The sequence below is a fragment of the Scyliorhinus torazame genome, chromosome 16 (assembly GCF_047496885.1).
Source record: "Scyliorhinus torazame isolate Kashiwa2021f chromosome 16, sScyTor2.1, whole genome shotgun sequence".
NCBI classification, from domain to species: domain Eukaryota; kingdom Metazoa; phylum Chordata; class Chondrichthyes; order Carcharhiniformes; family Scyliorhinidae; genus Scyliorhinus; species Scyliorhinus torazame.
Genome location: NC_092722.1, coordinates 65,929,009 through 65,950,078, shown reverse-complemented (window position 1 = coordinate 65,950,078; position 21,070 = coordinate 65,929,009). Strand labels below are relative to the sequence as shown.

The 21,070-nt window shown below is 48.7% G+C and overlaps 1 protein-coding gene across 1 annotated transcript in view; it reads right to left on the bottom strand.

Moving 5' to 3' along the window:
• Positions 1–21,070, bottom strand: part of LOC140392259 (uncharacterized) — a 415,817-nt gene that overhangs the window by 95,220 nt on the left and 299,527 nt on the right. Inside the window, exons 37-38 of the mRNA XM_072477576.1 lie at positions 19,068–19,242; positions 17,867–17,964 (exon numbers count right to left, since the gene is read on the bottom strand). Of these exons, the coding sequence (XP_072333677.1) occupies positions 17,867–17,964; positions 19,068–19,242 (273 nt within the window). The remainder of the gene's footprint in view (positions 1–17,866; positions 17,965–19,067; positions 19,243–21,070) is intronic.

The window sequence follows — 21,070 nt, the reverse complement described above, 5'->3', positions numbered from 1 at the left end:
AGTACCAATATGTACAACGACCTCTGCCTGTTTGCCCTCCCCCTTCAGGATTCCCTCTACCCGTTCGGAGACATCCTGGACCCTGGCACCAGGGAGGCAACATACCATCCTGGAGTCTCTTTCACGTCCACAGAAGCGCCTATCTGTGCCCCTGACTATAGAGTCCCCTATAACTATTACTCTTCTGCGCTTTGACCCTCCCTTCTGAACATCAGAGCCAGCCGTGGTGCCACTGCTCTGGCTGCTGCTGTTTTCCCCTGATAGGCTATCCCCCCCGACAGTATCCAAAGGGGTATATCTGTTCGAGAGGGGGACAACCACAGGGGATTCCTGCACTGACTGCCTGCCCTTTCTGGTGGTCACCCATTTCTCTGCCTGCACCTTGGGTGTGACCACACTTACATAACTGCGATCTATGACGCTTTCCGCCACCTGCATGCTCCTAAGTGCATCCAATTGCTGCTCCAACCGAACCATGCGGTCTGTGAGGAGCTGCAGTTGGGTGCACTTTCTGCAGATGAAGCCATCCGGGACGCTGGAAGCCTCCCGGACCTGCCACATCTCACAGTCAGAGCACAGCACCCCTCTAACTGACATTGCGTCAATTAATTAAAATTAAAATTTGTCTTTTTTTTTTATAAATACTTTTTTTTTTTTAATTACAAAGTTACTGTCAACTATCTGTTTCCTAGCACTAGATTTCTAATAGAAATGCGATAGCTAACTATAATATTCTCCATCTCTGGCTTAGATATCCTCTAAATTATAATTAAGTTATTATGTTTAATTAGTTCCCAAATACTCAAAAAAATTTAGGTTAGAATCCCAACCAGCCACTCAGGTCACAGCTTTTCTGTGATGTCACTTCAGTTTCCCCCCGACACACACAATTTGAAAAAAAGGTATAAAAGTAAAAATCACTTGCTTACCTTCTGAGATGTTCTCAGGTTCTCTCGCTGACAGAGACTGCTCCTCCACCTCCAATCCTTGACCTGCACAATGCTAATAATATAATAATATAATATGGCACTTACCTTACACCAATGGGTCTTATTATTAGGTTAGAGGAGGAGGGCGGGTGGGAGACACTACACGTGTAGTGTCTCGGGTTTCCTCTCCACCAGAATTTATTGGTTGGGGGGGGGGGGGGGGGGGGGGACACTTGCCAGAGGTCGAACTTCCGGTTCCCGCCGAAATCCAAAGGGCTGCTCCTGTAAAGGTAAGTGGTTTTAAACTCACTACTCACCTCCAAGAAGGCCCCTGCGCACCGCTGCCGCCGAAATCCAAAGGGCTGCTCCTGTAAAGGTAAGGTTTTTAAACACACTACTCACCTCCCAGAAGGCCCCTGCGCACCGCTGCCGCCGAAATCCAAAGGGCTGCTCCTGTAAAGGTAAGGTTTTTAAACTCACTACTCACCTCCAAGAAGGCCCCTGCGCACCGCTGCCGCCGAAATCCAAAGGGCTGCTCCTGTAAAGGTAAGTGGTTTTAAACTCACTACTCACCTCCAAGAAGGCCCCTGCGCACCGCTGCCGCCGAAATCCAACGGGGTGCTCCTGTAAAGGTAAGGTTTTTTAAACACACTACTCACCTCCCAGAAGGCCCCTGCGCACCGCTGCCGCCGAAATCCAAAGGGCTGCTCCTGTAAAGGTAAGGTTTTTAAACACACTACTCACCTCCCAGAAGGCCCCTGCGCACCGCTGCCGCCGAAATCCAAAGGGCTGCTCCTGTAAAGGTAAGAGCTTTTAAACTCACTACTCACCTCCCAGAAGGCCCCTGCGCACCGCTGCCGCCGAAATCCAAAGGGCTGCTCCTGTAAAGGTAAGTGGTTTTAAACTCACTACTCACCTCCAAGAAGGCCCCTGCGCACCGCTGCCGCCGAAATCCAAAGGGCTGCTCCTGTAAAGGTAAGTGGTTTTAAACTCACTACTCACCTCCAAGAAGGCCCCTGCGCACCGCTGCCGCCGAAATCCAAAGGGCTGCTCCTGTAAAGGTAAGTGGTTTTAAACTCACTACTCACCTCCAAGAAGGCCCCTGCGCACCGCTGCCGCCGAAATCCAAAAGTGTAATAACAAGCGAATAACAAGAGTGACATTTCTTGCATACCTCATTATTGAGACAGTGGGGCATATTAACACATTCTAACAATTCTTACAGAGAATATACTTTGGATGGCCTCTTCTCATTGAGCACACAGCATGTGATCTTAGCTGAACATGGCATTTATGGTTTGCAATGGAGGGGGGGGGGGGGGTTCTATTTTAAGGTGGGCAGGTTTGTTGAGCAGCTCTTCAGATTGATGGAAAGTTAGGAGGCAGTCAGAGGTCATCTTGTCCACATGCAGGAATTTAAAATCAAAGCTGTCAAGAGGACAACATTTTTGAAAGTTTGATGAGTTGGTTGACAGGGAACAGAGTCAGGATTGTTCAGACTTGGTGAGTTTAAAGTTTGGTGCCAAGGAGATCAGCGCGGGGCCTACTTTGTTCTGGGTATGTAGTCGGTTTGGATTTGGACATTTTAAAAGTTGAGGTTGGGCATTGGGCATAAAGTAAGGTGAATGAAAGACATAAACAGCTAAAGAACTAGGGGATACAATGTAATGTACATAGGTGTGATGTAACATACCTTGGAAGGAAAAACATGGAATGGAAGTGCACATTTAATAGAAAGATGCTAAAGTTCATGAACAAGTCTTGGGGATTTATATGTGTGCCATCCTTAAGCTGCGAGGACAGGTGGATAGAACCATTTTAAACCATCTTTTTGGGTGTTATGAACAGGGCCAGAGGAGAAATGTACAATTTTATACAGCAAATTTAAGTCGTAAGTTGTACACAGCTTATGCAAAGAACATGGCAACTACAGAGAGAATACAACCTAAATTCACATGTATGCACGCTGGCACCGTGGTTAGCACTACTGCCTCATAGCGCCAGGGACCTTCGCCATGCTAAATTGCCCCTTAGTTTAGGTTAGGGGTTCATTGGGATGGGGTCGGGGAGTGGGCTTGGGTGGAGTGCTCTTTCAGGGGGTTGGTGCTGATATGATGGGCCGAATTACCTCCTTCTGCACTGTAGGAATTCTGTGATACCTGGCTTTACAATCACAGAATGATCCAGAGCAGAAGGAGGCGATTCTTTGAAATAGCTATGAAATCCTTGCCACTCACCTCTTTCACCATCGCCCTGTAAATTTGTCCACTTATTTATCTAATTCCCTTCTGAGAGTTATAATTGAATCTGCTGCCTCCTCTCTTTCATGCAATTCATTCCAGATAAGGGCATACCTGCCATTCTAGGACTATTTCCCATGTCAGCAGCCAAGGCAGGAGGACTTTATTATTAGAAGTTTTAAAGTTATGAAGAGATTTGCAAATGAATAAAGAAATTGGGCAATCAATTTCATTTTATCAGTTTAGCATTTTCACTAAGAATCAAGAAAGAGTTTAGGATTATTTTATTCATTCATGATTGTTGAAGCTTGAAGTTTTATTGCACAGAGTGGTTAAAACAGAGAGCATTACATCTTTTGGCTTTTACAGGAGGCTGGTTAATAATAATAACCTTTTGGACTTCCGGTTGCGGCGATGCGGAGCTAAGCCGCAAATTTCGGCAGCTCCCGCTATAACGGACTTTTGGGCTCTCCGGAGGAGCCCCCAACGGAAATTTTTTGATTGAATCCCGTGTGGGAAGGTGAAGTAAGGTCCCCCTTGCATCGTATGGCGGGGATTAGCGGTGGAGCAACGGAGAAAGAGGCTTTGGAGCAGCGGCAAAAACGAGGGGGGAAAAACAAGATGGCGGAGGACGGAGATCGAGCAGCATGGGGGCCAGACCAGCAGGAGTTCCTCAGGCGCTGCGTGGAGGAGCTTAAAAAGGAGGTGCTGGCGCCAATGCTGTTGGCGATCGAGGGGCTGAAGGAGACCCAGAAGGCCCAGGCGGTGGACCTCCGTGAGGTAAAGGATAAAACTATTGAGAACGAGGACTAGATCCTGGGCCTGGCGGTAAAGATGGAGGCGCACGAGGCGGTGCACAAGAGGTGGGCCGAGAGACTCTAGGTCCTGGAGAACAGGTCGGGGAGGAAGAATCTCCGGATTCTGGGTCTCCCTGAAGGAGTGGAGGGGGCTGATGCTGGGGCGTATGTGAGCACGATGCTCCATTCGCTGATGCGTGCGGAGGTCTCTCCGAGCCCCGTGGAGCTAGAAGGGGCTCACCGGGTCCTGGCGAGGAGGCCCAAGGCTGGCGAGCTGCCAAGGGCGATAGTGGCGAGGTTCCATCGCTTCACGGACAAAGAAAGTGTCCTGAGATGGGCCAAGAAGGTGCGGAGTAGTAGATGGGAGAATGCGGTGATCCGAGTCTACCAGGACTGGAGTGCGGAGGTGGCAAAGAGGAGAGCTGGCTTCAACCGGGCCAAGGCGGTGCTGCATAAAAAAAGAGTGAGATTCGGAATGTTGCAGCCTGCGCGACTGTGGGTCACTTATCAGGACCGACACCACTATTTTGAAACGCCAGAAGAGGCTTGGACTTCATCCAAACGGGAAAAATTTGACTCGAACTGAGGGGCTGTGGTTGTGGGGGAGATGCTGACTGTATACAGGGTTGTAAATATGGGTAAAGAATGTTTCACGGGTGGGATGATGGATGGGGATGGAGGAAGAGTTTTTTCTTTTGATGAGAGAGTGGGGAATGTGGGCGTCGGTGCTGGAGTGAGGTGAGACTCTGGGATGGGTAAACTGGGATAAGGCCGCAACAGCAGCTGCGCCATAGGGGGCGGGGCTGGCTCAGGAAAGCACGGGCTTTTTCCCGCGCTGGGGGGGGGGGGGGAGGTGGGGGATGGAGGAATGTAAGAAGGAGGAGAGAGTCCCACACTAGGGAGATCAACGGGAAGGCGGGGGAAGCCGGGGTCAGCAGAGGTCAGCTGACTCACGGAAGTAGTATGGGGGTAGCAAAAGAGCTAGATGCGGATCTAGCGGGGTGGGGGGAGAAGAGAGAGAGGGGGGGATAATAGGGTTGCTGCTGCACTGGCCGAGGGGGAACTGAAAATGGAAGAGGTGGTCGGGGTGGGGGTTCCCTGTTTGGGGGACTGAGGGTGCGGGACTGGCCTAAGATAGGAGATGGCCGGGGGGTGGAGAAACCTCCCAATCCGGCTGATCACGTGGAATGTGAGAGGCCTAAATGGGCTGGTTAAGAGGGCACTTGAAGGGACTGAAGGCAGACGTGGTCATGCTTCAGGAGACACATCTGAAGGTGGCAGATCAGGTCAGGTTAAGGAAAGGATGGGTAGGACAGGTGTTCCATTCGGGACTGGATGCAAAGAATTGAGGGGTGGCAATACTTGTGGGGAAGAGGGTGTCATTTGAGGCCAAGAACATAGTAGCGGACAATGGAGGCCGCTACGTGATGGTGAGCGGTAGGTTGAAGGGGACGGGGGTGGTATTGGTATACGCCCCGAACTGGGACGATGCTGGATTCATGAAATGGATGTTGGGGCGTATTCCGGACTTGGAGGTAGGGAGCTTGATAATGGGTGGGGATTTTAACACGGTGCTGGACCCAGCATTAGATCGTTCCAGATCTAGGACTGGGAAGAGGCCGGCTGCGGCCAAGGTGCTCAGGGGGTTTATGGATCAGATGGGGGGAGTAGATCCGTGGAGACTTGCCAGGCCTTTGGCCAGAGAATATTCTTTTTTCTCCCATGTACATAAGGCCTACTCCCGGATAGATTTTTTTGTTCTGGGCAGGGCATTGATCCTGAAAGTGGAGGGAACGGAGTATTCGGCCATAGCCATTTCAGACCACGCCCTGCATTGGGTGGAGCTAGAGCTGGGGGAGGAGAGGGACCAGCGGTTGGATGTGGGACTTCTAGCAGACGAAGTGTGTGGGAGGGTGCGGGGGTGCATCGAAAGGTACCTGGAGGCCAACGACAACGGGGAGGTGCAGGTGGGAGTAGTATGGCAGGCGCTGAAGTCGGTGGTCAGGGGAGAGTTAATCTCCATCCGGGCTCATAGGGAAAAGAGAGAGGGCAGGGAAAGGGAGAGGTTAGTGGGGGATATTTTAAGGGTGGACAGGAGATATGCAGAGGCCCCTGATGAGGGACTACTCTGGGAGAGATGAAGTCTCCAGATGGAGTTCGACCTGTTGACCACAGGGAAGGCAGAGGCACAGTGGAGGAAGGCACAGGGGCCGATGTATGAATATGGGGAGAAGGCGAGTCGGATGCAGGCACATCAGCTCCGTAAGAGGATGGCAGCGAGGGAAATAGGTGGAGTCAAGGATGGCAGGGGAACTACGGTGCGGAGTGCGGTGAAAGTGAATGAGGCATTCAAGACCTTTTACGAGGAGCTGTATAGTTCCCAGCCCCCAGGGGGAAAAGAGGGGATGTGACGATTCTTGGACCAACTGCGGTTCCCGAGGGTGGAGGAGCAGGAGGTGGCTGGTTTGGGGGCGCCAATTGGGGCGGAGGAGCTGGTTAAAGGACTGGGGAGCATGCAGGCAGGGAAGGCCTCGGGGCCGGATGGGTTCCCGGTGGAGTTCTATAGGAAGTATGTAGACCTGTTAGCCCCGTTGCTGGTAAGGACCTTAAATGAAGCAAGGGAGGGGGGGACCCTGCCCCCGACAATGTCAGAGGCGACGATCTCTTTGATCCTGAAGCGGGATAAGGACCCACTGCAATGCGGGTCGTATAGACCGATCTCGCTCCTCAACGTAGATGCTAAGTTGCTGGCAAAAATGTTGGCTACGAGAATTGAGGACTGTGTCCCGGGGGTGATTCACGAGGACCAGACGGGATTCGTAAAGGGTAGGCAGCTAAATACCAATGTGCGAAGGCTCCTAAATGTGATAATTATGCCATCGGTGGAGGGAGAGGCGGAGATAGTGGCAGCTATGGACGCGGAGAAGGTCTTTGACCGAGTAGAGTGGGAATATCTCTGGGAAGTGTTGCGGAGGTTTGGGTTTGGAGAGGGGTTTATCAGCTGGGTTAAACTCCGATATAGAGCCCCGGTGGCGAGTGTGGTTACGAATCGTCGGAGGTAGGACCATTTTTGGCTGTATCGAGGGACGAGACGGGGGTGCCCCCTGTCCCCCTTGTTGTCTGCACTAGCAATTGAACCTTTGGCCATGTCATTGAGGGGGGTGGTCCGAGGGGGAGAGGAGCATTGAGTGTCGCTGTATGCAGACGACCTGTTGCTGTATGTGGCGGACCCAGTGGAGGGGATGGTGGAGGTCATGCAGATCCTAAGGGAGTTTGGGGACTTCTCGGGCTATAAGCTCAATGTAGGGAAGAGCGAGCTCTTTGTGGTGCATCCGGGGGATCAGGGAAGAGGGATAGACGACCTACTGCTGAGGAGGGCGGATTGGAGCTTTCGATACTTGGGGATCCAGGTAGCTAGGAGTTGGGGGGGCCCTGCACAAACTTAATTTGACGAGGCTGGTGGAGCAGATGGAGGAGGACTTTAAACGGTGGGACATGTTGCCACTCTCGCTAGCGGGCAGGGTACAGTCGATTAAAATGGTGGCCCTTCCAAGGTTTCTTTTTGTATTTCAGTGCCTTCCAATTGTGATCACCAAGGCCTTTTTTAAGAGGGTAGGCAGGAGCATTATGGGCTTTGTGTGGGCGAGTAAGACCACGAGGGTAAGGAGGGGGTTCCTGGAGCGTAGTAGGGATAGAGGAGGGCTGGCGTTGCCGAATCTGGGTGGCTACTATTGGGCAGCTAACGTGGCGATGGTCTGCAAGAGGGTGATGGAGGGAGAGGGGGCGGCATGGAAGAGGCTGGAGATGGTGTCCTGCAAAGGAACGAGCCTGGGGGCGCTGGTGACTGCACCACTGCTGCTCTCGCCGACAAGATACACCACGAGCCCGGTGGTGGCGGCAACGCTAAAAATATGGGGGCAGTGGAGACTGCACAGGGGTGCGATGGGAGCCTCGGTGTGGTCCCCGATCAGAGATCACCATCGGTTTGTTCCAGGAAGGATGGACGGGGGGTTTCAGAGCTGGCATCGGGCAGGGATTAGAAGAATGGGGGACCTGTTCATGGGACTTTTGCGAGCTTAGGGGCGCTGGAGGAGAAGTTTGGGCTACCCCCGGGAAACACTTACAGGTAAATGCAAGTGAGGGCATTTGTGAGGCGGCAGGTGAGGGAATTCCCACTGCTCCCGGCACAGGGGATTCAAGACGGGGTGATTTTGGGCGTATGGGTCGGAGAGGGCAAGGTGTCGGCAATATACCAGGAGATGAAAGAAGAGGGGGAGGCTTTGGTACAGGAGCTGAAGGGTAAATGGGAAGAGGAGCTGGGGGAGGAGATTGAGGAGGGGCTGTGGGCTGATGCCCTAAGCGGGGTTTATTCCTCTTCCTCTTGTGCCAGGCTTAGCCTGATACAGTTTAAGGTAGTTCACAGAGCGCATATGACGGGGGCGAGGCTGAGTAGGCTCTTTGGGGTGGAGGACAGATGTGGGAGGTGCTTAGGAAGCCCAGCGAACCATGTCCATATGTTTTGGTCATGCCCGGCACTGGAGGGGTTCTGGAGGGGAGTTGCGAGAACAATATCTAAGGTGGTGAAAGTCCGGGTCAAGCCAAGCTGGGGGCTAGCACTATTTGGAGTAGCGGATGAGCTGGGAGTGCAGGAGGTGAAAGAGGCCGGCATTCTGGCCTTTGCGTCCCTAGTAGCCTAGTTAATGTGGAAAGAGGCGAAGCCCCCAGTGTGGAGGCCTGGATAAATGAAATGGCAGGGTTTATCAAGTTGGAGAGGATAAAGTTTGCCTTGAGAGGGTCTGCGCAGGGGTTCTACAGGCGGTGGCAACCGTTCCTAGACTATCTCGTGGAGCGTTCGATGAAGGTCGGACAGCAGCAGCAGCAACCCGGGAGGAGGGGGAGGGGAGGAGAGGAGAGAGGGGGGGGGGTGGTGGAGGAGTGGAGGCGGGGAGTGGGGGATATCTTTCTTGGGGGGTGGGGGGAGGTTTTTTTTCTGGGGGGCATTTCAGCAAGAAAATACATGAATGATCCGGAAAACTGATATGTACGGGAGGAATCCAATGTACAAAGTCTGTATCATATTGACTTGCCTTGTTCATGTCTTGCTATGCGAGCTTTCCTTCTTTTGTGTTACGGGGGGGGGGGGGGGTTGTTTGTATGGTTGAAAATTTTGTTAAAACATTCTTAATAAATATTTTTAAAAAATAATAATAACTAGGAGCAGGAGTAGGCCATCTGGCCCCTCAAGCCTGCTCCGCCATTTAATGAGATCATGGCTGATCTTTGTGGACTCAGCTCCACTCTCTGGCCCGTACACCATATCCCCAAATCCCTTTATTCTTTAGAAAGGTATCTATCTTTATCTTAAAAACATTTAATGAAGGAGCCTCAACTGCTTCACTGGGCAAGGAATTCCAGAGATTCACAACCCTTTGGGTGAAGAAGTTCCTCCTACACTCCGTGTTAAATCTATTTCCCCTTATTTTGAGGCTATGCCCCCTAGTTCTGCTTTCCCCGACCAGTGGAAACAACCTGCCCGCATCTATCCTATCTATTCCCTTCATAATTTTATATGTTTCTATAAGATCCCCCCCCCCCCCCCCCCCCCGCATCCTTCTAAACGCCAATGAGTACAGTCCCAGTCTACTCAACCTCTCGTCATAATCTAATCCCCTCAACTCTGGGATCAACCTAGTGAATCTCCTCTGCACTCCCTCCAGTGCCAATATGTCCATTCTCAGGTAAGGAGACCAAAACTGAACACAATACTCCAGATGCGGCCTCACCAACACCTTATACAATTGCAGCATAACCTCCCTAGTCTTGAACTCCATCCCTCTAGCAATGAAAGACAAAACTCGATTAGCCTTCTTAATCACCTGTTGCACATGCACACCAACTTTTTGCGACTCGTGAACCAGCGCACCCAGGTCCCTCTGCACAGCAGCATGTTTTAACATCTTACCGTTTAAATAATAGTCTATTCTGCTGTTATTCCTCCCAAAATGAATAGCCTCACACTTGGCAACATTGAATTCCATCTGCCAGACCCTAGCCCATTCACCTAACCTACCCAAATCCTTCTGCAGACTTCCGGTATCCTCTGCACTTTTTGCTTTACCACACATCTTAGTGTCGTCTGCAAACTTTGACACATTGCACTTGGTCCCCAACTCCAAATCGTCTATGTAAATTGTGAACAACTGATCCTTGAGGGACCCCACTAGTTACAGGTTGCCAACCAGAGAAACACCCATTTATCCCCACTCTCTGCTTTCTGTTAGTTAACCAATCCTCTACCCATGCTACCACTTTACCCTCAATGCCATGCATCTTTAGTTTATGCAGCAACCTTTTGTGTGGCACCTTGTCAAAAGCTTTGTGGAAATCCAGATATACCACATCTATTGGCTCCCCGTTATCTACTGCACTGGTAACGTTCTCAAAAAATTCTACCAAATTAGTCAGACACGACCTACCCTTTGTGAACCCATGCTGCGTCTGCCCAATGGGACAATTGCCCTCCAGGTGCCCCGCTATTTCCTCCTTAATGATAGATTCCAGCATTTTCCCTACAACCGAAGTTAAGCTTACCGGCCTATAATTACCCGCTTTCTGCCGACCTTTTTTAAACAGTGGTGTCACGTTTGCTACTTTCCAGTCCTCTGGGACCACCCCAGAGTCTAGTGAATTCTGATAAATTATCACTAGTGCGTTTACAACTTTACAAGTTTCCCAAAGGTAGGGGAGTCTAAAACTAGAGGGCATAGGTTTAAGGTGAGAGGGGAGAGATTCAGAAGGGCCCAGAGGGGCAATTTCTTCACTCAGAGGGTAGTGAGTGTCTGGAATGTGCTGCCAGAGGTAGTAGTAGAGGCGGGTACAATTGTGTCTTTTAAAAAGCATTTAGATAGTTACATGGGTAAGATGGGTATAGAGGGTTATGGGCCAAATGCGGGCAACTGGAACTAGCTTAATGGTAAAAACTGGGCGGCATGGACTGGTTGGGCCGAAGGGCCTGTTTCCATGCTGTAAACTTCTATGATTCTATCTCTTTTAACACTCTGGGATGCATCCCATCAGGGCCAGGAGACTTGTCTCTCTTTAGCCCCATTAGCTTGCCCAATACTGCCTCCTTAGTGATTACAATCATCTCAAGGTCCTCACCTATCATATCTTTATTTCCATTTGTCACTGGCATGTTATTTGTGTCCTCCACTGTGAAGACTGACCCCAAAAAACCTGTTCAGCTCCTCAGCCATTTCCCTGTCTCCTATTATTAAATCTCCCTTCTCATCTTCCAAAGGACCAATATTTACCTTAGCCACTCTTTTTTGTCTTATATATTTGTAGAAGCTTTTACTATCTGCTTTTATGTTCTGAGCCAGTTTACTTTCATAGTCTACCTTACTCTTCTTTATAGCTTTTTTAGTAGCTTTCTGTTGACCCCTAAAGACTTACCAGTCCTCTAGTCTCCCACTAATTTTTGCCACTTTGTATGTTTTTTCCTTCAATTTAATACTCTCCCTCACCTCCTTAGATATCCACGGTCGATTTTTCCCCTTTCTACCGTCTTTCTTTTTTGTCGGTATGAACCTTTTCTGAACACTGAAAGAGCGCTCGGAAGGTTCACCACTGTTCCTCAACTGCTTCACCATGTAGTCTTTGCTCCCAGTCTACCTTAGCTAGTTCTTCTCTCATCCCATTGTATTCGCCTTTGTTTAAGCACAAAACACTAGTGTTTGATTTTACCTTGTCATCCTCCAACTGTATTTTAAATTCCACCATATTGTGGTCGCTCCTTCCAAGAGGATCCCGAACTATGAGATCATTAATCAATCCTGCCTCATTACACAGGACCAGATCTAGGACCGCTTGTTCCCTTGTAGGTTCCATTACATACTGTTCCAGGAAATTATCCCGGGCACATTCTATAAACTCCTCTTCAAGGCTGCCTTTACCAACCTGGTTAAACCAATCGACATGCAGATTAAAATCTCCCATGATAACCGCTGTACCATTTCTACATGCATCCGTTATTCCTTTGCTTATTGCCTGCCCTACCATCCTGTTACTATTTGGTGGCCTATAGACTACTCCTATCAGTGACCTTTTCACCTTGCTATTCCTGATTTCCACCCAAATTGATTCAACCTTGTCCTCCATAGCACCAATATCATCCCTTACTATTGCCCGGATGCCATCCTTAAACAACACAGCTACACCACCGCCCTTACCATCCATTCTATCCTTTCATATAGTCTGATACCCTTGGATATTTAACTCCCAGTCTTGACCATCATTTAACCATGTTTCAGTAATGGCCACTAAATCATAGTCATCCACGATGATTTGCGCCATCAACTCATTTCCCTTATTTCGTATACTACGAGAATTTAGGTAAAGTACACTTATGCTGTTTTTTATGTCTTTGTTATGAATCCTAACACCTTGATCAGTAACTTCTCGCAATTTGTTTTTCCTCTTACCCTTTCTCCTAATTTTCCTTGTCTTTGAACCCATATCTCTACATAATAACCTGTCATGTAACCTGCTGCCTTGATCTCCATTAACCATTATACTGTCCATAGCTTTACACTTCCCTTCCCCCCCCCCCCCCCAACTTGCTAGTTTAAAGTCCTTGTGACCAACCTATTTATCCTATTTGTTAGAACACTGGTCCCAGAATGGTTCAGGTGAAGACCGTCCCAACGGTACAGGTCCCTCCTGCCCCAGTACTGATGCCAATGCCCCATGAAATGGAATCCCTCTTTCCCGCACCACTCCTTTAGCCACGTGTTAACTTCCCTAATTTTCTCAACCCTATGCCAATTGGCACGTGGCTCAGGTAGTAATCCAGAGATTATAACCCTGGAGGACCTGTTCTTTAATTTAGTCCCTAGTGTTTGATAATCCCCAAACAGGTCCTCTTTCCTAGTCTTACCTATGTTGTTAGTCCCAACGTGGACCACAACAACTGGATCCTCCCCCTCCCTCTCCAAAATCCTTTCAAGCCGATCAGAGATGTCCCTCACCCTGGCACCGGGCAGGCAACATACCATGCGGGACTCTCGATCTGGCTTACAAAGGATGCCATCAATCCCCCTAATTATAGAATCCCCTACAACTACCACTTGTCTTTTTGCTCCCCCCTCTTGAATGTCTTCCTGTACCACTGTGCAGTGGTCAGTCAACGCATCCTCCCTACAGCCCTCTTCCTCATCCACACAGGGAGCAAGTATCTCATACCTGTTGGACAAGGTCAAGGGCTGAGGCTCCTCAACTCCTAAACTCAGGATCCCCCTACCTGCCTCCCTTGCAATCACACCACTGTCCCTGACCACTGTCCGAATTAACAGTACTTATTCTACCGGGTGTGACTGCCTCCTGAAACAAAGCGTCCAGGTAATTTTCCCCCTCCCTGATGTGCCGCAGTGTGTGCAGCTCGGTCTCCAGCTCATCAATTCTGAGCCGAAGTTCCTCGAGCAGCCAACACTTGCTGCAGATGTGGTCACTGACGGTCTCAATGAGATCCACCAGTTCCATCATCATACAGGAACAGCACATCACCTGTCCAGCCATATTCAATTAGTTAATTAATTTAAAAAATAATTTTAATTTTTTTATATAACCTCAAGGATAAACCCGAACACCAACAAAAACACAGCCCTCTCTCGCCACTCACCCGAACTCAGTCACTCACCTAAACTCAGATGCACTCTGTTCCAATCAGCACTCCGTCTAAAGGCATTCCTGCCACACCTTTTGTGCACTCACCTCTCCCAGCACTGTCTCGGCTCTCTCCTCCCGCGCTGTTTTCGCTGTCCCGGCTTTCTCCTCCCCCGCTTTTTAAATCTCCCGGCTCTCTCCGGCGCTTTTCGCTGTCCCAGCTCTCTCTTGCTCCCGCGCTGTTTTCGCTGTCCCGGCTCTCTCCTCCCGCGCTTTTTAAATCTCCCGGCGCTCTCCTCCCGCGCTGTTTTCGCTGTCCCGACTCTCTCCTCCGGCGCTATTTTCACGGAATAATCTTTTATTGTCACAAGTATGAAGTTACTGTGAAAAGCCCCTAGTCGCCACATTTCGGCACCTGATCGGGTAAGTTGGTACGGGAATTGAATCCATGCTGCAGGCCTTGTTCTGCATCACAAACCAGCTGTTTAGCCCACTGAGCTAAACATAGCACAAGGGCGGGAATAGCAGGATTCGGTTGCTTAAGGAAAGAGTTGTTATTGACGAAGGCTGGAATTCTCTGGCTGTTGAGATTCTCTGTTCCTGCCGGCAGCATGGGTTTCCTGGCAGCGTGTGGTGGCTTCAATGGAAAATCCCATTGACAAAGTGGCAAGAGCAGAGAATCCCGGCACCAGCGAATAGCATGCCGCTGAGAAACACGCAGCTGGAGGACCGGAGAATCCCACCCATGCTGTTCTGAATCGTCCCTTCAGTTAACTTCTGTTGCTCTTTGATTTCACACTTTGTGACTGTCATTATGCATTTGGGCTTTGGGGCAATGCTGATCTGATTGACTCTCCGCTCTCTGAATTGTAGTATTTTACATCTGTTCTATTTGAATAGAATCCACTGCAATGTGATGCAATATAGGTAAGTTTCCTCAGTGCATTACACTCCAAAATATATTTAGAAAAAACTAAAATGATTAGAGACATTTTGACAACTTTTTGGATATTGGAGGTTGACGTGGAGAACTGTAGTAATCTAACAGAGACAACCTGAAAGTTACAACAATGAGCCCAGTCCAGGGCTACCAGAGCTTCCAGCTTAGTGTCAGGCCGGTATTCAAAAGGTAAGTTAATGAGTCCTAGCTGGGCAGGCCTCTGCCAATTATCAGGGACACTTGTACTTCATGAGCCCCACGGAGAGATGACTCGTGGGGCTTATCACAAAGAACCTTATGATTGTTGTCTCACACTATGTGGGCAGTGAGGGAGTACAAAACTCTTCCTGGACATAGCATTGATGGCATTCTGTGGGCTCCCTCAAAGCAATATGGGTACTATTGATTACACCCTGGAAACTAGAAACCACATTATGATGCTACCTTTCTGCTATTTTCATGCAATTTCAAAGTTTATGAATTGATGGGAGTGATTCTATGCTTGTACAGTACCTTATCTGCTGCTGCTCATATCCCTGTGGTTGCATGAAATGACCCATAACTGCAGAAACTGAGGGTTTTTTAAGCTAATGAGAAAGAAGTGTTCGCAGGTGGCTTGAGGTCTTCTTGCAACAGCTCTCAGATGCTTTCTTGGTTATGTGCACTCTGTGTGTGTGTGTAGACTATTTCATGTCGCTGGTAAAATGGCTTCTTTGCAAAGCCTTTGGGTGCGAATTAATTAAATGGGAACAAAGTCCCATAACAAGTGTATTTAGTCACATGTTTCCTGGCGCTCGCAGTGCCGAGTAACACTATGCTATCGAACGGCACTGGGATTCGATAGGGGGCCTCAGCGGGGAACGCCCAGCCGAGTCAGCACATTTTCTGCTCTACTTGCTGGAACTCAGTGCAGCGAGAGATCGGGGACACCATTTAAAAATGGCGTCCCGAGCTCTGGAGTCCCCAACGCAACCCTGACCACCAACCCCCTCCTCCCAAGCCCTAATTCACTATGAGGGGGTCTCTAGGCCCCGCCCCGGCCCAATCGCCACTGCGTGAAAAATGCTAGCTTGACACTTTGGCAGTGCCAGCCTTGTATCCTGGCAGTGCCCCTGCCAAGTGAGTGCCATCATGGCAGTTCCAGGCTGGCACTGCTGGCATGCACCTCTGATCCCCTGGGAGACCCCCCACGAGGGCCTTTTTGTCTGGTCCCTATTTGTGGAGACCAGTACTGAACGTCGCTCGTCCGAGGTCTCGGAGGCTAGCAGTCTCGCTCTAATATGCTGATTTGCCAAAAGGTGATCCAGCCCACACTGGGAGGGATTTGCATTGCAACGTCTCGCAAAATCGCAATGTGACCATGCAATCATTCCCTTTGTTTCACCCAAGGTGATGTCAGTGGCCACATGACTGGCAAACCACAAGGGCAGCATATGCTTAAAGGCATATCTCCAAACTTAGCCCCCACCCCAATATATACACAAGCACTGGGCTAAGGTGTTGAGGATGGAAGCTTTAAGAATAGTTTAGGATGACATTACAGATCGATGTATCCCAGAATCTTTAGTGAGTGTGGAGCAAAGGAAAAGATCAGGTTTGTGCCACTGAAGTACTTTTGAAGTAAAATAATGTTCCTCCCCCACCTTCATGACTGGCCAATAGAAAATGCCAGACGTCCTGTTGGGAAGTTCAGATAGTGTTGGTGTAAGAAAATGCTTCATAAGTTTGCTAAATTAGATTAAGTGCAAATGATAAATCATTTGTAAAAATTCTCCAGTCTTTTCTGGCTCTAAAGCTCCTCTCTGCTGCCTTAATTAAATGATCTTGCCGAACCACATTTATCTCCGTCCAGCTTCTACATCATGAATTACTCATGTAAACCCATAAAATGTGTGGCTGCTCTACCTTCCTGGCTGAGATGCAACTGAGGCCATTGATGCAAAGGCACCTGAAGGAACATGCTATAGGTTCATAGCAGCAAAAATGAAGTCCGCTGTCTTCTCCTGCCTTGGAATTTCACACACCATTTATTCATTGATAATATGTTGAGAACAGCAAAGTAATTCACCCTGACAATTCAGTGTTCCGGTATACAATATATCATTGTATTAATGTTCAATGCTTTGAACCATAGAACCCCGACAGTGCAGAAGGAGGCCATTCAGCCTATCGGGTCTGCACCAACACTCCGAAAGCGCACCCCACCGAGGCCCACTCCCCCACCCCATCTCCCCAACCCCACCTAACCTGCACATCTTTAAACACTTCAGGGGAAAATTAGCATGGCTAATCCACCTAACCTGCACTTCTTTGGACTGTGGAAGGAAACCGGCGCACCGGGAGGGAACTCGAGCAGAGATGGGGCAAAAGTGCATACTCCACACAGTCACCCAAGGCTGGAATGGAACCTGGGTCCCTGGCTTGTGCGGCAGCAGTGCTAATCACTGTGCCACTATGCTGCCCTCTTACTATATTTTAATTCTACCCCCAAAAGCAAATTGCCGAATGATTCAATCAGACAGAAGATCTAAAACACTGACTACAGAAATATTCCCCTCGATGCTCCTCTGCAATAACATTTCAGATCAGATGGAGGACTTGGAAAATTTTGAACATTTCAATGCCCAGTCTGAATTTTCTGCTGCTGCTGAGCTTGGGATGTTCAGAGAAGACGGTGTCTGCGTACCCACATACCAGAACCATCATATGATGGTAGACGTCCGGAATTGGGCTGGATACTTCAGTCGCCCAACTGTGTTTCTTAGTGGCGCGCCATTCATTGGTGGCAGAGTTCTCTTTTCCCACTACATGACAATGGGCTTTCCCATTGAAGCCACCCCACTCCATCGGAAACCCGTGGGCAGGTATGCACTGCCAGCGGCAAAAGCGAACAAAAATGGCTCGAGAATTCTGACCGATATCTCAAGACATCAAGGATCAGTCTGCATGCCACCATAAGGCCAGTATAAAAATTGTAAAGAACAATATTCACTTTTAGACCCAAAACTTAGTGTTGAAGGCTTTTGTTTCTCTCAGGAGTTTCAGTTGGATCCTTAATATAAACTTCTGGGCATTATTCCACTTTAAGATCCCTCATTATCTCTCAGTAGTGTCCCAGCTTTAGTACCATTGGAATTCTCTTTTTTCCATTTGTGGGCTCAACTCTGGGTGATTGCTATGCCTTGAAAATGGTTTTCCAGGGAAACAGATCTTGCCATGACCGAACTCTGGGACCTGTAGGGATAAATATAAAATTTTTGAAGGAGAAGAATAATGTTTAAAAAGACCAGTACTCACAAAAAGATTGAGGGCAAGTGAACTGTATTTTGTAATCTTCACAGCTCCCATCTTCCTGCTGTGCATTCAGACAAGTAAAACCGGTCAAAACACTGCACCTGTTTAATAGAGAATGGGAAGACGTGTAAGTATAATGGGTAAAACAATGAATAGGGCACCTGCAGTAGTGGAGTTCCCGATGTGACAGAATCCCATGTGGGGAACAAATGAGATCGGCGTCATCAGGCTGGACACCGATTCTCCACACCTCCGTGATGTTCCGGCCCTCTGGGCTGGGATTCACGTGGACGTCAATTGGTGCAAGTATTTGCCGGTATGGACCTTGTGGTGGCCCAAGAGAGTAAGTATTTAAGGTATGTGCCCCCAAAGTTCATCTGAGGGCCCCCTTCTCCCCCCACAATATACATCCTACCCATCCCCATCAAAGATCCCCCCCCCCACCATAACAGGGAATTAGGAGTTAAGTGATTTCACTTCCTTGTTTTCTCAGCAGAAAGCACTTAACTGCTTTTGTTGTGGTGTTGATCTGTCAATCAGAGCTAGCTATTATAAACATTGAGATTAGGTGCAAAGCAGGCTACTTGAAATGCATTCAAGCCTGAAGGGGAATGGAAATAAACAATCCAGGCACCTGGCTGTCTGGAAGCAGTCAATTACAGGCTACTAAAAGCAATTTCTCTTTGTTGAATAGAAGCCTTGCTGATCAAAAGATCTGAAGGTTTAAAGCGTTGTGATGTGGTTTTGGCGTTCTATTAAGTAACAGCTGCTGCTTTCTAGACGTCTGTCTGAAGCAGCAGGTGTAACGCACAGGTGAGTGAAAAAGTAGTGATTCTCCCTGGACTACTCTTAGTTTCCAGGCCGGGGGGAGGTTTCTGCTATAAGGAAAGGTTCTCTGATCAGGGGCTCTCTGGTGGGGGTGCAGGATTTACGTTACAGCAGAAGGAGGGCAAGCCACCGGACCTCGCTATCAGGCTGCCCGTTCAAAATGGCAGCCCGATAGCATGATTCGTGACGGAATCCCTCGCGATCCCCGCTATGCATATATTTTACATGGCTGGACACATTGAATCTCTTCTGGGCGCAACTCCCAGTACCACCGCAAACCAGAAGCGACTCCGCTCCGGCACAACATAGTCTCCAACCCATACTCTTTAAAATAAAATCACAATATCTAAATAAGATGGGAGGAATTATTATGTACTCAGGGATGTTGTCTCCAGAGTCTGATGCTAGAGTTTCTGATGTTGTTGCCACTTCACAGGAAATTGGGTTATGGCAGATCTGACCAGGATTTTCTTTTTGGAGATTCACAAGGTCTTCATAATCCCCACTGCCTGATGGGTCATCTCTATCAAACCATCGGGTTTTACAGTTGCCTGGTTAAATGGATACATGAAAAGTACTGTTACAAGTGTGAGATGTATAAGATCATTATGCTGTGGAACTATACCTTTTAATGTTATGGTAAATGAAAGGGATCATTTGATCTGTTTTAGTTTGCCTGACAGTAATCCTGGGTGGTTTGCTTGTTGGATAGAAAAGGAAAGTTTAGACTGATTTACTGGGAAGAAGGTACAAGTTACACAAGTGCCAGGCAATTACCATCACTAATAAGAAAGAATCTGACCATCACCCTTGACATTCAATAGCATTACCATTACTGAATCACCCACTATTACATCCTAGGGGTCATAAATAATATGGTATGGCTTCAAGAGCACGTAAGAAGCTAGGAATCCAGCGGCAAGTAACTCACCACCTGATTCCCCGAAGCCTGATGTCCACCTACAAGACACAAGTCAGGAGAGATGGAATACTCACCATTTAGCTGGATGAGTGCAGCTCCAATAACACTCATCCAGGACAAAGCAACTCACTTGATTGGTACCCATCCACAAACATTAACTCCTTCCACACCGATGCACCGTAACCACAATGTGTGCCATCTACAAGATGCACTGCAGGAACTCACCAAAGCTTTTTAGGCAGCACTTTCCAAACCCATGACTACTACCATCTAGAAGGACAAGGACAGCAGAAACCTGGGAACATTACCACTAGATGTTCCCCTCCAAGTCATTCACCATCCTGACTTGGAAATATATTGTTGTTCCTTCACTGTCACTGGTATCAAAATCCTAGAACTCCTCCCTAAAGATTGTGGTTGTACCTACACCACATGGACTGCATTAGTTCAAGAAGGCAGCTCACCACCTCGAGGGCAATTAGATAAGGTCAACAAATGTTGGCCTAGCCAGTGAAGCACATATCCCGTAAAAATGAATTAAACAAAAATTATGCTTGGAAACAATGGATGAAATTTCGTGGCTGCATTAGCTGCAGGTACAAATCCTGTAATGGCTGCTAAATCTTGCAAGAACACAATTTGTGCTGGAGAGATTTCCAATCATGTTCTTAAGTGTGGTTAACGTTGCATCTTCAGCTCTCATTGAATCTTCCCACCCCCTCCCCCAGACGTGAGTACCAAGCGCTCTGACCTCCGAGAGGAAAGAAGGAGGTGAGTATCACTGTCTCCAGCTAGCACCAGGGAGTCCAAGGGACAGAGCCGGCTGGTTTGCTCAAAGAAGGAGGTGAGTATCACTGTCTCCAGCTAGCACCAGGGAGTCCAAGGGACAGAGCCGGCTGGTTTGCTCTGGACAGCAAGGGGTGGGATTGGGAGTTTCCCAGATGCGGGACATGGTTGGTCTGGGTGGTCCTGAAGTCTGCTGTCTGTTGTCTGAAAGTTGTCTTAGGGATGTGTTAGTCTGCTATCTGTGTTGATTAAAATCTCTGGAATAGCTATCCATGAGTGTAGAGGCCTGACAGCAATAAGGGGTGCGATTTAACGGAAACATTTCTAAAGTGTCGTTTTGGATGCAATTGACACGGTGTTTCTCGAAGGCCGTGTTGGCCCATCTTTCATCGGAGGCGTTTGATCCCTGGGATCCTCAAATCCCCCTATCCACCCCCACTCTTGCATGTCCTGCCTTCTCTGAGTGCCATCCAGTGAGCCAATTGTGCTGAAGAACCTCGCTCTGTACACTCACCCTAGGCCACATCAGGAGCCCCTAGACCCAGACCTCTGCCGGGAACATTAGGGAGTCAATGCATAGGTGCCCTCCCCTGATTCATACACACAACCTTTGGTCGCGAGGAAATTCCAAGTGCTGATGTTTGATTGGCTGCGGCCTCTATGATGCTGAC